The sequence below is a fragment of the Melopsittacus undulatus genome, chromosome Z (genome assembly GCF_012275295.1).
Source record: "Melopsittacus undulatus isolate bMelUnd1 chromosome Z, bMelUnd1.mat.Z, whole genome shotgun sequence".
Classification (NCBI taxonomy): Eukaryota; Metazoa; Chordata; class Aves; order Psittaciformes; family Psittaculidae; genus Melopsittacus; species Melopsittacus undulatus.
In genome coordinates this window covers 36,153,599-36,168,222 of record NC_047557.1, presented here as the reverse complement: position 1 = coordinate 36,168,222, position 14,624 = coordinate 36,153,599, and the positions used below count along the sequence as shown (strand labels likewise).

Below are 14,624 nucleotides of genomic sequence, written 5' to 3'. Positions count from 1 at the left end.
TCTAATCCGTCCTCTGAGGTGTCCCTTAAAATTTGCATTTAGGAACGCAGCCAAGTTAGCATACAGTTGGCTTGAGTGCATTTCAGAAAGCCAGACACTGTCTTCTGATGTCCTGCTGTCAGTCCCTCTTTTGAGTTCCAAATACCTTTATAAAATTACAGTGGGAAATAAAGTAAATCACATCTGCGATTAGTGATGAACTTTCTGCCCTTGTTTAATAGCTTTTCTGTTTATGACTTAAAGAATAAGACCACTGATGCTCATTTCTCTGTGGTCTCTTTTGCATACGCTGTGGTGTGGTGCACTGCTGTATTTATTTTAGCTGTGTTTTTCTATTGACTGAGCTGTTGGCAAGTGAAACGTGTCTCCATTTCTCATCAAGCTGCTTTCTTGAGTATCACTTTTCTAATATGACTGTGATCTAAAGTATGTTGTACTTTAAAGTTGCTGATAGACTGGGTGTTCAAAGCAGCGTAGGTCTTTGTAGAGTCAAATGAGCTAACAAAGCTATTTGGTAGTGACATGTATATTCAGTCAGAAACTATACGTAATGGCTGAGACATTATTTTATTGGCTGTGGTATGAAGCATGTAAAGTAGGGTATGGAGTGAAAGTGTGTCAGGTCTACCACTTGAAACTCCACAAAAATTTTGCTTTTGAATTTAATGGCAGGATGTATTAGTTAAAACTCCATCTGTTTGTTTGATATGTGGAACAGTGCAGCAACATGGTAAAAATCCCATAAACTCAACCTTCTTGACTTTAGTGCCTGTCTGGTCATGAAGCATGATGACGATGTTCTCATTACGTTTGTGCGAACTGCAAGCTGGTGTGTGTGAGATGGGGGAATAACACAGTTTTGCATCTAGGTGAGGTGTTTTCCATGGCTGGAGCATCCCTTTCTGAGCTGTGGAGCCATTGTAGAAGGGAACCATTGCAGCTCTGACAATTTCTGGTTTATTACCAGTTTTGCTGGTCTGGGTAGGGAGCATAAGATGGTGCATAGCTTTAAGTGAAGCTGCTGCAGCAGAAAGGCACAAAATAGATCAAGCAGACCTATTTGTTTAGGTGTAGCCAGTGTTCACTGTGTATCTCCAGTTGCAGCAGTAAAATGAAAGTAACTTAAAATCTGTAATGCATGATAGTGGTCTGTTGGTGGATTTTTTGCAGAACACATATGGCTCTTTTGAATAAATTTTTGCTCCTGTTGTGATTGTTTTGCATGTGATATATTGTTCTTCTTCCCCTTCCTGCCTGTATATTTCCCTGCAATATTAGCATTACCATTAGTAATAGTAGCAGCCTTTTGTCATATTGAAGCCTATGAAAATACAAACTGAAATGCATGCAAGCAAATTGTGAGAGCTCAAGAGTTAAGAGTTTTGGTTATTAAAAGTAGGGTACTTTACCTGGTCTTTTGCCTTTGGAAAAAATGCCAGCTACTTAGGAAGTCCATTACAGAACAATGAAAATATAGCAGCAATTGCATAGGCTATGAGTTTGTACTTAATTAACTGCTTGTATATCTTAAAGCAGTCTTAAAGTTACAATGGAAATACATTTTTAAAATAATCCATGAAATGCCACTTTGGATATGGCATGTGATCCATTAATTTGACTCCCACAAAAGTGGAAGAATACTTTGAAAATCCCCATGGTCTTATAAAACCTCCAGGCCCTTGTTAGCTGAAAAATCCTGCTTTCTGCCAGGGCTCAGAGCCAAAGTAAGATCTCTTTCAGATAATATTTAAAGTTAGAAATAAGAGTAGTGAAAAAAAAAGTAGTTAGAAAGAGTAGTGCTCTGTGTGGAATTTTCATTTGGTTACCCATGAAGAAAGAAAAAAAAAGGAAGTTAACTTATTTTTTTTATTAAACTGACCTTGATGCAGAACAGGATTGATGATATCCTTCATTGCAGGCTGTGCACCATGGGTTTGCAACCTGTTGTATTCTTAGAATCTTTACTTCTTCTTGGTATTTTAATGCATTGGTTTTGCATTTGACTACTGTTAGTCCAGGGTGGACACTGCTCTTAAAACACTGCCAGCCACTCCTGTGGAATTATGTGCCCAATGTACTCCTGTGTTGAGGAGGTAATGCAGTAGCTGCAAATAGGTGGGTGTTAGCAGGTCATTTAAATACTGTACTGTGCAGTGTGGTCACTTGCAGATCTGTACTCTGAGAGAAGTAGTGGCCTGAGAATTGTCAGACCTTAGAAATGGTCATGGGTACAAGTATGCTCTGTGGCCATTGGCATCTACTGTAGTGTGTCACTATCCAGCTGCTATACTAAACCTATTTTTACTATGGAGGGGAAACTGCTTTAGCTTTGCTCACAAAAGCTTAGGTGCATATTAAGCTAGTTTGTGTGTGGTGAGGTGAACCATTGCTGGGTGAGGAAGCAGCAAGATGGACAGGTAGTGATTCCTCTGTGGCAGCAAGCTTGGATGTTAACCTGAGGTACTTTTATTACCATGGTATGTTAGGAAATCGGTTGAGAGAAACTGTGTGGTTAAGTGTCCAGTTTGCAAATATAATGTTGTGAGACTAGAGGCATTTTTCATTTCTGGGGCAAAGTCATGGGTATTGAGATAGGTTTGATTTTGGTAGGTGTTTTTTTTGGTTTGGGGTTGGTTTTTTTTTTTTTTTTCAATTTTAGGAAATACCATGTTTTGACCACAGAAATAACATTATACATTAGGCTACTGGTTCAGTGTGCAGTATTTTACTTCATTCTCAAGTGTTGGCTACATCCATTTTGCTACTTACATGGATTAACTCAATTATTTGCATAAATTAATAAAAATATTTTTATTATTTAAAATAAATATTTTCATTTTGGGGTTGGAGCCTTGTTTTCTATATTTCAACCCTAAAAATACTTTTAATTTGTTAGCCTGCAGAAAGAAAGGATTTTAACTGGGTATGTGCATTGCCAATATTTTAATGATATTCTTTCTTTTGTGGAAAAAAGACCCTTTGTGTCTGTCCCAGTAAAGTCATGACAGTTACACGAAACCAAAATGACTGCAGTAAAAATGCTAAAGGTAGGGTATTTTAATTATGATTAGGTGAGATCTTCTCGGTATAGCTTTCATTGCTTTGAGGTTGCTCTATCTACGTACATACATTATGTTGTGATACAAAGAAATAGCTCCATATAATTAAACTAACACCTGTTAGTTACCAGATGAAATCGTTTGTCTGCAATAGTAAGATCTATCTATGGCTTTTATACCCTTTTTATTTTTTTATGCAGAACCATAAAGTTCACGGTTGTTTTCTTTGGCAGAAATGGCATGTTTTACTTGCGTACTTTGAAGGTTTGCTGCCAAACTCACCATGAAATTCATTAGGTAATTTTTGTAACGCTTAGCATTTGAAAGCTTGTAATCTGATGACTGATGTGAATTCTCCAGGACACACCATAAAATCACAGATTTTTACATTTCAAAGAATAGTAGTCCCCTGAAGTTTAGATTTTGTTAAGACAGGGTAAAAGCTGCCTGAAATCACTAGAACTGTGAATCTTGTGTCATGTCTGTGTAGAATTAATGACAATTCATTGCCTGCTGATGAGGGACTACCATTTAGCTCTCCCTGCTGTGGTGCCCTGCGATTTGTGCTGGATGTTGGTATTTGATGCTGCAATACGCGAGCTTCTTGGGGGACTTTTTGGAATGTGAAAGGGATGCTCCTGATGAACATCGTATGCCTATCTCATACTCGTGGGTGTTTGTGCCTGTGTGTCACTGTTCTTTGAGTATTGAAATGTGCTTATAGCCCTGGTACAAGGAATAAGCGAAAGCAGATGTAATCTAGTGGTTCTCTTTCTTTCCCTCTGTGTGGGTGTCAGCTCCCTCACAACAACAGTGTTCACTCCACTGCAAAATCAGGGGACTCCAGGCAGCAGTTACTGTCTAGGGAAAATCTTATGACTAATGAATTCTAACAGTAATTTTGGTGTTTGCTGAGGGTGGTCCTGTGTCAACACACCAGCAATAAAAGAACTGTCCTTCACTTAAAGTTTAAGAAGTGTTGGTGTGAATTTGGTTTCAGTCACTGGGTCATTATTTTTTGGCAGAGCACCATTAGGAGTAAATAAAATTCTGTGACCTAAATGTTAAAATTTCAGTAAAAGAGGTTGTTGATGCAGTGGTTCAACTTAATTTATTTGTGCCATTTGCAGCCTTTTGATCCTTTGAACGCTGTAAAACTCAAGATTGATCAGTGTTGTAGTACATGAGATCATAATTTAACCAGAATTTTAAATAATGATTAGCCAATATTTTTAAAAACTTCAATTATTATTCAATTAATATTCAATTATTAATATTCAATTATTATATATATTACAAATACATTATGCTACATTATAAGGGTTTGAGTAAATTGTAGTTTAAATAAACAAGTATGATATTTTTTAAAGAAATTGTGCTTACCTTGTGCAAATAATTTGTTATACCTTATGAATCAGTTGCATAACTTTCTACTAATGTAAAGCTGAGATCACATTATCAAAAATCTCTTGAGTCGGTGGAGGAGCAACAAGGAGCTTTAAATGAGTATTATTTTTTGCAGTAATCAGTAGAAGTACATGTGTAGGCAAAATCACAGCAAACAGGTGTGTCAGCTGTAAATGGTGAATGGACCCGTAGGTGTGTTTCTGCCAAGCTGCTCTTCAGCTGGGTGGCACCCAGAATATGTTGGTGTATGGAGCTGTTTTCCTTCAGGTACAGGACTTCACACTTCTTGTTGAACTTCATGCAGTTCCTGTTGGCCCATTTTGCCAACCTGTCAAGGTCCCCCTGTGTGGCAGATTGACAACCTCTGGCATATCTGCCACTTCTCCCGGTTTTGTGTAATTGGCAAACTTCCTCTTGCTGAAGCTGTGCTTATTACAGCTATGATAAGTGCTTGGAAATGATTTCCAGGATTAGCTGCTCCTTCACCTTCTGAGGGATCAAGGTAGGTACCCTGTAGTACCCTGGTCCTCCTTCATGCTCTTCTAAAAGACAGGAGAGACATTTTCTTACCTTGATGTTTGGGCACTTTTTCCAGTCAACATAATCAACTGAAGATTATTGAGAGTGTCCTCATAATGACATCTACCAGGATCCCATCAAATCCAAAGGACTTGCTCTGGTGCCAGACAGAGAGTCCACTTAATCAACAAATAACCTCATCTCCATCAATGATATTAAATTTTTGTTTAAAATTACTGTAAATAGTAAAGGCATCTAACTATATCAGTACCTTAGGTCACATTCTCTACCAGATGACTGTCTCTGCCTCCCTCCTCCTAAAAATCAATAATCTGTACTTTCCTGTTCAAATTTCACATCTCCTTGATCTTAAAATACTTCTGTAAGTAATTATTTAGTTCTTTAAATGTTGCAGTTATGAATAAACATTTCCATTTCTACAAGAAAATAATTCTATTTCCCACCCCATAGCTCTGTTCTTTGGTCTAAAAAACAAAAAAACCCAACAAAAACAAACAACAAAAAAACCCACACAAACAAAAAAAAACCCAAAACCAAAAAACAACAACCAAACAAATGAGCACTGTTTTTTGTGGGTAGTTAAAATAAAGTTTTACCCTGCTGTGGAAGTCAGTTGCTAGTGTAGCAGTTTGACCAGAGGTGTGGTGATTCAGAATTTGGGCTGGATGCAGGCCCCTCGTGGTACCATGGTCACTCCCCTTTGCAGTGGCAGGTGTATGCACTTGGTGGATGAGGTGGAGCTGTTCTGTCCTTTGGGCTGCAGATGGGTTGGATTACTCCACTAAAGTCTGAGGCAGTGGTCAGTGACAGTGCACTTAGACATCTGTAGAAGTCGTGAGTACAGGTGTTCTGTTGGAGTTTTGTCCTGGGGAAACTTATTCTTCCCTGTGAAGCTAACTTCAGACAAAGTGGAAGTAATATTCAGCCATAAGCAGTTTTAAGTGGATAGACTTTTTAGTATGTATGGCACAGGGAAACATAAATCTTTAAGACTATTGTGCATAAAGGTAGGAAATATGTAAAATGGCTGATATGAAATGGGATATTACTATACCATTTAAATTTTATTTCAGGAAACAGTATGTGACCTTCCTTTAAAAACTGTTCAGGGGGAAGGCAAGAGAAGCCGTTCTCACCCACATACAGATGTTTTCTATTTCCAAATCTAAACAAGGAGCTTGAAAAGATGAGGTTTATTTTTACGAGAAGTTGTTTGAATCAACCATGAAATATACAAAGCTAGCTCTATTATATCCTGTGTCATAAACAGGTGAGTATGCCTGGAAATTGTTTGCAGCTCAAGAGTAAGTTGTACTGCTTGTAAAAACAGACAAGTTTGGGAATGACAGAAGGCAAATGATTTAGAACTGTTGAAAGAAAGTCTCTTTTCAGGGAAAACTTGAGCCAAAAAAGAGTCGCTTTTCTTGCCGAACAGTTCAAAGCACAGAATCCTACAACCAGGGCTAATAAAGAAGTCCATGTTTCCAGTGCATCAGTGTGAGAGCAGTAGAATTGCTCAGACTGTCTAAGAATGCAACAAAACATCTTGGGTCTACAAATACCTGAAATGGGATTATAGTAAGGTGGGTATTGGTCTCTTCTCCCAAGTAACAAGTGATAGGACAAGAGGAAGTGTCCTCAGGTTGCACCAGGGGAGGTTCAGATTGGATGTTAGGCAAAATTTCTTCTCCGAGAGGCTTGTCAAGCACTGGAACTGACTGCCCACGGAAGTGGCTGAGTAACCATCCCTGGAGGTATTTAAAAATACGTAGATATGGCACTTACCATAGCTTGGTCATGGACTTGGCAGGATCAGGTTTACGATTGGACTTGATAATCCTAAAGGTTTTTTCCAACCTAAATGATTCTATGATTCTGTTGCAATAATGAACAGCTTGGGTCAAATCTCATTTGGTTGTCTGCAGGAAGAGAAAACTAGTAAAACAGGAAAAGAACATAGGACGGAAACTCTTTGCTGGTACTGTCTTATGCTTTTATTGTTGTGAAAGACACCCAGTAGCTAATTTCAGATCTGTTAAAATTAAAATCTGTTTGGATAAGAGCAGAAAGCCCAAGTGAATAAAGCCATAATACCAAAATCCTTGGGATAGCAGCCTGTAAAACTGTCAGAAAGCATTGCTTAAGTAAAAGAGAGCCTCTGGTAACTAGAAGCATTGATGCTGTTGGCACTAACACATATTCATATATGGAAGGCCTATTTTCAGTACCTTCTAAAAAGGTCTTTTCTGTTAGTGATGTTCATGCTTATGTTAAAAGCAGCTATTTCCTCTGTATGTGGTCTCACCCCAGATTTCCTATAGTCAAAAAAGCTAGGTTTAATTTCCAATATTTAGCAGTTTCAACACTTACGCTAATCTGTATTTCTTGGAATAAATTTTCAGAGAGGGTTGTTTAAGTAAATAATACAAATTGTTTTAAAAAGCATTAAGAACCCTTTTAGAGAAGAGTATAGATGATCATTTGTATTTCACTGGGACTTTCTTTGACCTGGCTTCTCAAAGTGATCTTGCTAAAGCAGAGCAAAATTTTTCCAGGAAACGTTAAAACTTTATGTATATTCATATTCCTTCCTTCTTGTTATCCATTCTCAATTAATTAATGTTGAGACAGAATTTTGTCATGGAGGAATTCCACATATGTTTGCATGCCTTCTAGTGTGAATGAGACCAACCCTTTTCCTTTTTCATTTCCAGTAAACTGGTTCAAAAAAAAAGTAGTGAAGTTTTGATAGTGACAAATATCTCTGCACTGTGTGATTTTTATTTACTCACCCCCTACAGTTTTACTGCTTCTTCAAGTATTTTGAACTGACTATCACAGTCTTCTAGTGTTTGCTACTTTAAGTAAATGCATTTTACAGAAGTTAAAGTTCATGGTGCAATTAATAAAGGAAAAACACAGCTAATGGAAATCTGCAGGAATGGTTTTCAGCTAATAATTTTTCTGCAAAAAACAGAAAGTGACAGATAAACCAGATGTTTTAAGAGTAACCTGAAGCTGAAAGACTGAAATTAGTTTCCAGAATGGTGATGTCCTTAAAGTTTACATTGATTCTTATTATTCATCAGTGCATTCTGTTTCATGTCATTATGATTATTTTACTGCTAGAAATCTCGTATAATTTTAGAGAAGTTCAGGCTTTTTTAGAATAAAAAAAATAACCAAATTTTTCAAAATAACTTGATTTTTAAGACTGTGTCAAGTAATGCTGCAATGCCTTCCAAAAAGGTCTGATGCTGTGGGCCATTTAAGAATCTCTCAGTACTCAGAAATGGATTGTGTTGTTAGTTGGGTTGTGTTTTCTTGCACAGGCTTGGTTCACTGTATACCCATATAATCACGTCCAGTGTTCGTATTTTGACTGCGTGTGTGAGAGAACTGGAGGTGGTGTTGATTTGAGGAGAGCAGATGTTAATGGTATTTTTCTCAAGCATTCTGTTGCTCAGATAGGCATCTCTCATTGTGAGGAAAGGCGGTAAGAGGCTATAAAACTGTCTGCTCATTACGAAAGGCAACAATAGACTGATTTATGGAGGAAGAGCAACTGTTAGGTTAAGGTAACTTGTGTGCCTGAAAACTGTTTCACAGTGACGGGAAATCACTGCTCGTATTTTGAGAACAGCTTGGTTCTGACTTAATCATGGGTAGTATTGTACAGGCAAGGGGAGTCAGAAAACTTTTGTTAGCCTGGATAACTTGTCACAGTAACTCATTTGCATAGAATTTGAAGTGTAAGCAGGATTTCTTTCCAGTCGTAGATTTTTAGAGTGTTAGTTCCTAACCTGATTTTCACCTTTCCTTCTGTGTGGACACTTCTTCCTTGCTTTATGTTCTCTGTTGGCATCCCCTGTGCCTGTGAACCTGTGAGACAGAAAAAAAAGTGTATGGAGATAACGCAACATGGCAGCAAGAAGCAAGATTTCTCAGTACAACCCCAGCAAGCCATAACCACTATTACAAGAAAAATTATACAGATTTTTTTATACAAAGTAATAGTTCTTTCTAAGTACTATCGTAGAATTTTGGAGGGAGATTTATACATTTTAAGCAATAGTGGAGAAACAGTTTCTAGAACTGTTTGTTGAATAATGTAAGCTGGTTGTAACAACTGTGTTTTAAAAATGTAGCTCTCTTTTGTAATCTGTGGGTTCCAGGTAATTTTTCTGTGTAATAAGGCAATCTTTCTGGTTCAGTCTCTGTTATCTTCTGTAGGGTCTTAATACATATGAAAGGTGCTGGAATGAGAAATTCAGTAGCAGCAGCAAAATTTAATTTGAACCCTCATCTTAACACTTGTTTTCAGAGGGAGAAAGAACACTGTCTAAGGTTTTTTGGCATTTAGTGCAGTCTGTGCAGGTCTTCTGTTTCTTGATTCCACTACATCCTTACTAATTTGGAAAATGATGCAACTGCAGTATGATGAGGACACCAGAGCCTTAGGTCTGTCGTAAACTCATATAGGCTCTCATGCTCTATAGCCTTTCAGACTAGGTGCTAGGATCGTTTTAGGATATTGGCTTTATTAAAGAGCTAGACATGATGCAATAGTGTTTACGTACGTTGAGTATGTGCTTGCCTCACTGACACCTGAAATAAAGATTTTTGTATATTATTCTGTTCTATAGATCTTATTTTAACTTGACAGCATGCCTTAGGTGATAACTACCAATAAGCGTTTTCTTGTTTCTTAAATGCTTCTTACAATGTTACTTATTTTCTTTTTTTTTTTCCTTTTAAGTCTGAACAGCCCAGTCCTGCCAGTTCCAGCTCCAGTTCCAGCTCCAGTTTTACTCCTTCGCAAACCAGCAAACAAGGTACCAACAAAAGAATAGAAATTGAAAGGAATGTGTAAAATGAAGGGGCCAATAAAAACAGAACTAGTGGCATTTCATTACCACTTTTCTGCTGTCTTTCACAGCCTGAACTGGCCACAGTTTTGCTTTAGAGACTTTTCCTGAGGTGAATTTCAGATGCATCTATAAGGGCAAAATAAAAAGGGAAAAAATGTGTATCTGAGGAGAGGGTGTGAAGGGTGGTTTTTTGGAGCATAAAATTCAAGCCAGCCACTTAAACAGCTGCTAAACTCAATAGAGCTTCTGTTTCTGAGGTTGTCCTTTTGCAGGGGTAGGTAGCATGATACCTGGCTCCATCTGAAACCCTGCTCAGGAAGGTGTAGTTTTCCACGGGACACCCAAGCATGAGTATATGTGGATCATGCCCTTTCACATGCCCATGATCTTCCCATATGAACTATTTGAAAGTTTTAAGAGCATACAGTATTTGTTGTACCTACATGTCAGGAGAAGATGATGGTTGGACAGATTGACTTTAAATTTGTATTCTGGCTAATAATTATGATTTATTTGGAGCTCTGTAAGGAAATGCATTTTTGTTCCCAGAAATCTTGCCAAGGTAGGTTTTCTGTAAATAAACTGAGACTCAATCTACATAATCTGTTAAACTACTTACTTCCTGCTTGGCCTTTTTCCCTGGGTTCATAAGATTGTACAACTGATACATTTTTAGTCAGCTTTTGCTTTGTTCTTTGGATCAGGAGCATTAAAAAAGCAGCTTTTGACTAACTAAAATTGTGTTTATTTTATCCATTTATATTCCTCAGTGGTAGATTTGATTTAAGGTTATGACATCACATTAGTGCCTCAGGGAGACTGTTTTTAAATAGATCTACACATGATGCTTATTTGTCCCTACTGCCTTTGTGTAGGTGGCTATACTGATTTTCTGATGTGTTCTGGCAGCATTACTCCAGGTAGAAGAAAGCAAGAGCTGAAGTGGACTGTGGTTGACTAGCTTCAGGCATTTGATTTTTACCTAAGGCTAAACAGAACCCCATCTTGCTGAAACCCGATTTTTGCTTTCTTTAAAACCTCATTACAGTTGTGGTCCATTAAAAACCAAAAGACTCGGACACCCATTCCTGTATGTGTTATCTTGTGTTCAGCAGAAACCTGTTGATGTAGTATGGTCTTCTGAGCAGACGGGATCCATCCATCTCTTCTGGGTCATGTATAAGATATCACAAACTGTCAGGTTTTTGTACCTTCTCAAGAACAGATGGGAAATTTTTCCTGTGATGTGAACATCTGCGGAAGTGCAAGTGATATATACATACCCTCTTTCTTGCCACAGTAAATAGCGATTACTGCTTCTTTCTGGGAGTTCCAGTTAACTAAATGCCCTCCCTGGCCAGTCTGTACGTTTGTGTTTCAAAGAAACGCAGCACGAAGCATACTGTGGCATGTTCGCATTGTGTTGTGCCATGGTCAGAACCAATGCTTTTTTCCCTAACTAGAAGTTACTTGCCTGGGCCATTGCTCTTTTTCCATTGCATTCAAATTCCAGTGCTCACTTAAGTGTCATAAAACCACAGCATGAACTTTTCTCACCTCTTTTGCATAAGCAGTGAGCTAGGTTAAGATTCTTCAAGCTCTTCTGCCGCTGGGTCTTACTCTGATACTTCTCTCTTTCCTTGCAAACACATTTGTTTTTGGCAGCTTCTGCTTTTCAGTTTCTCCTTAACTAATCTGTTTGGGAGACAATAACTTTTCAAAATTTCATGTAAACGTTTTGAGGTGTTAGCAAGAAGCAGAAGATTAATACTGACATTGCCATCAGTGCTAGAAATGAAAGACCTAAAAATTAAAGCTTTGCTAAGTTTTAGGAAAATTAACTGAAAAAGTTAGCTAGCTTGGTACAGAATCCTTCAGTCCCAGATGTAGTCCTACTCTAAATGAAAACAGCTGAATAAGAGGTTGTTCAGTGCCAGTGGGGCTGTTAGTGATGGGTGTGCCTCAGGAGTCCAAGTTCCTTTTCCTCCAAGAAAGACGAATAGGCCTGTTGTCAGCTTGAGACAGGACTGCGTGGTTGTCACAGAACTCAGGAAAGGAGTATCGGGGATAAGGTGGCCCTCTGCTATTCTTGAGGAAAGGACATGGGCGAGAATGAGATAGCTTAAGCTTGGGAGAGCAGGATTGTGTAGGGAACATGAGGAATGTGTGCTGATTTTCTTCCTGCTTCCAGTCAGAAGTAAAATCAAGAGTGATCTTTCAGGTGACTTGCAAGTGTAGCTGCCAGTTTCCATGTTGTGGAGTTAAATGACAGTGCTAAGATCAGCTATTCATTTGTCGTACTAATTCCATTACAAAATTCGGTTTTGGTTTATTATTTTACCTTTCCTTCCAGTGACCTTTTCCTTTGCTCTTTCATCAATATTATGATGATGCATTCATCTGTCCTTTAGCAAGTCTTTTCTGTCATTCTCTTCCTCCTGTATATTGTGGAGGGGAGACGAATGCATTCTCAGAAACTGGTTTTGGCCTGTGGAGTAGTGAGACTCCTCTGCTCTCAGTGCAGACAAAATTACTGTCTTCAGCAGGATTTTGGTCGGTTTTAATGTCTTTACCCAGGAGAAGTGTTTTGTCTAGCAAATACTGTAGAGCAAAGGAAACTAGCCCTTTTTAGGCTAAGCCTAACTTGTGGAAATACCCATGTGTTCTACCCTTTTATCTCTGTTTAAACATGGAATCCTTCCTGTAATTATAATTTGTCTTTTCTAATCCTTCACCTCAATTCATTTAATTCCCTATGCCATGTCTCTCATTAACCCATCTCAGCAGTCAAGCCAGCCAAAAGAATATTTCTCAAAAGATCAAAATGGGCAAATTCTTTCTTCATCCCTGTGATGATGCTGCTGTGAATGCCCTCTCTCCTCTCTTTTAAATGAAGTATGTTTATTATTGTGCCTATTAAAAGCTAAGAAAGAAGACCTTTCCCTCTTTTAAGGATCAGATGATTAGATATTAAGTCACACTAAAAGTTACCATTTGTAAATAGCTGAGATTGTCTTCCTGAGACCAAAGCAGGAACAGAAAATGGAGCACAGATCAGATGCATTTGCAGATCAGGGGTGGTTGCATGGACAAAAAGCACTTCAGTACAGCTCCCTGTCCTTGTTGCCTGGACAAGTGTTTGTTCCACCAGGAATTTGCCTATTGGCACTGTCTGGGCTTCCTCCAAGTCAACTTTCATGTGTAGAAACAGAGAAAAGAAACCATTGACCTGAACCTGCCCAAACTGTGCCAGTTTATGAAAGTTGTAGTGCAAAGCAGTAAATCATTCTCAACATCAGTTTTGAAGACACTTCAACAAAACTAAGTCAAAGTGTCTGTGGCCTGAGCCTTGCTAGGTCTGGAATAATCCATAAAGCCATTCCTCCCATAAACGAAACACCCTTCCTGTTAGGAGTATGACCCTGACAGAGGTCTGTCTTCTCTTGTGGCAGTGATCAGGATGATGGTCCTTGACTGTGTTTCTGAAACAACTAAGATAAGAGTTGGAAGCTTAATCTCCTATTGAAGGACACACTGAAGATCACTTCATTCACATTAGTAGTCCGTGTTTCCTGAAGGAATTACAGAACTGTAATAGTAATTGGTGTTCCTGGAGCCATCACCATTGCTTTTACTTGCTGCTTTGTCTCTCAGATGGACTGCACTTCAGAGCTAAATGCCCTGTGGCATCAGTCTTGCTTCCTTCCCTCTAAACTGTTGTTGTCCATTTTTATTTCAAGCAGCTCCAGTTTTACATTTGCCAGAAACATTTAAGCATATTCTCATTCTGTAATTGTCTTTTACAGCAAAATAAATTGAGTAAAATCATAACAAAATCCCCCAAACTGAGCTTAATGAAGTTTTAGGAGCAAGTCCAGCTTTGTACCTTCTCTTAATTTAGGAAAAGAAATAGGATGAAGTTGCCTGGGATTGGTGCACTTTTTACATATAAACATTGGCAAAGTGTTTGCCTGCCCTGAAACCGACTCTTGAAATAAAGGTTGCAGCTAAAGTTAGATCTGTTAAAAAAAAAGAAGATAAATACTGCCTTGTCCAGTACCAGTCAGAATGATTTGTTAGACTTTGTTTCTCAGTACATGGGTTAACCTAGTAAGTGTACTATTACTGATGGGTATGTCCTTGTAGATCTTCCCTTGCTTATCATGTCATTTGAAAAGACAAAAACTGCTAAAACGCAGCCATGCAAAAGAATCTCACTTCTAATAATAATAGAATAATAGTCAATTCCTCCTGGCATGACAATATTTTACTTACTTCAGCTATCATCTTGGGGGCCAAATGCACAAACTCTTGAACATATGAGTCACCTCACTGTCATAAGTAAGCCTGTTTAAGCTGACTGTAGAGCTGCTAATGTGAGTAAATGCTTCATGGATAAGTACCTACAGCATAAGCACCCAGTGCATTACTTAATTTATTTTAAGATTCTCCCCTCCCAACACTGTGTGGGGAGGGTAGTTTTCTGTCATCTGCAAAACTGGGTCAGTTGCCTGGAACACTGAAAACTGAACGTGATTTGTGTTTTGTTTCTGTGGTTTCAGGTCCATTGAGGTCTATAATGAAAGATCTGCATTCAGATGATAATGAAGATGAATCGGATGAAGCAGATGAGAACGATAATGACTCTGAGTTTGAACGACCTGTAAATACCCGAGGAGGAAGCAGGAGTCGAAGGTGAGTGTCTTGTGATTGCAAGTAGCCTGGTGGCCAAGACATTATGCTTGTT

The 14,624-nt window shown here is 38.4% G+C and overlaps 1 protein-coding gene across 1 annotated transcript in view; it reads left to right on the top strand.

Annotated features, from left to right (window-relative positions):
- Positions 1-14,624, top strand: part of MLLT3 (MLLT3 super elongation complex subunit) — a 126,888-nt gene that overhangs the window by 98,510 nt on the left and 13,754 nt on the right. The window contains exons 7-8 of the mRNA XM_013130556.3: positions 9,766-9,841; positions 14,440-14,572. Of these exons, the coding sequence (XP_012986010.2) occupies positions 9,766-9,841; positions 14,440-14,572 (209 nt within the window). The remainder of the gene's footprint in view (positions 1-9,765; positions 9,842-14,439; positions 14,573-14,624) is intronic.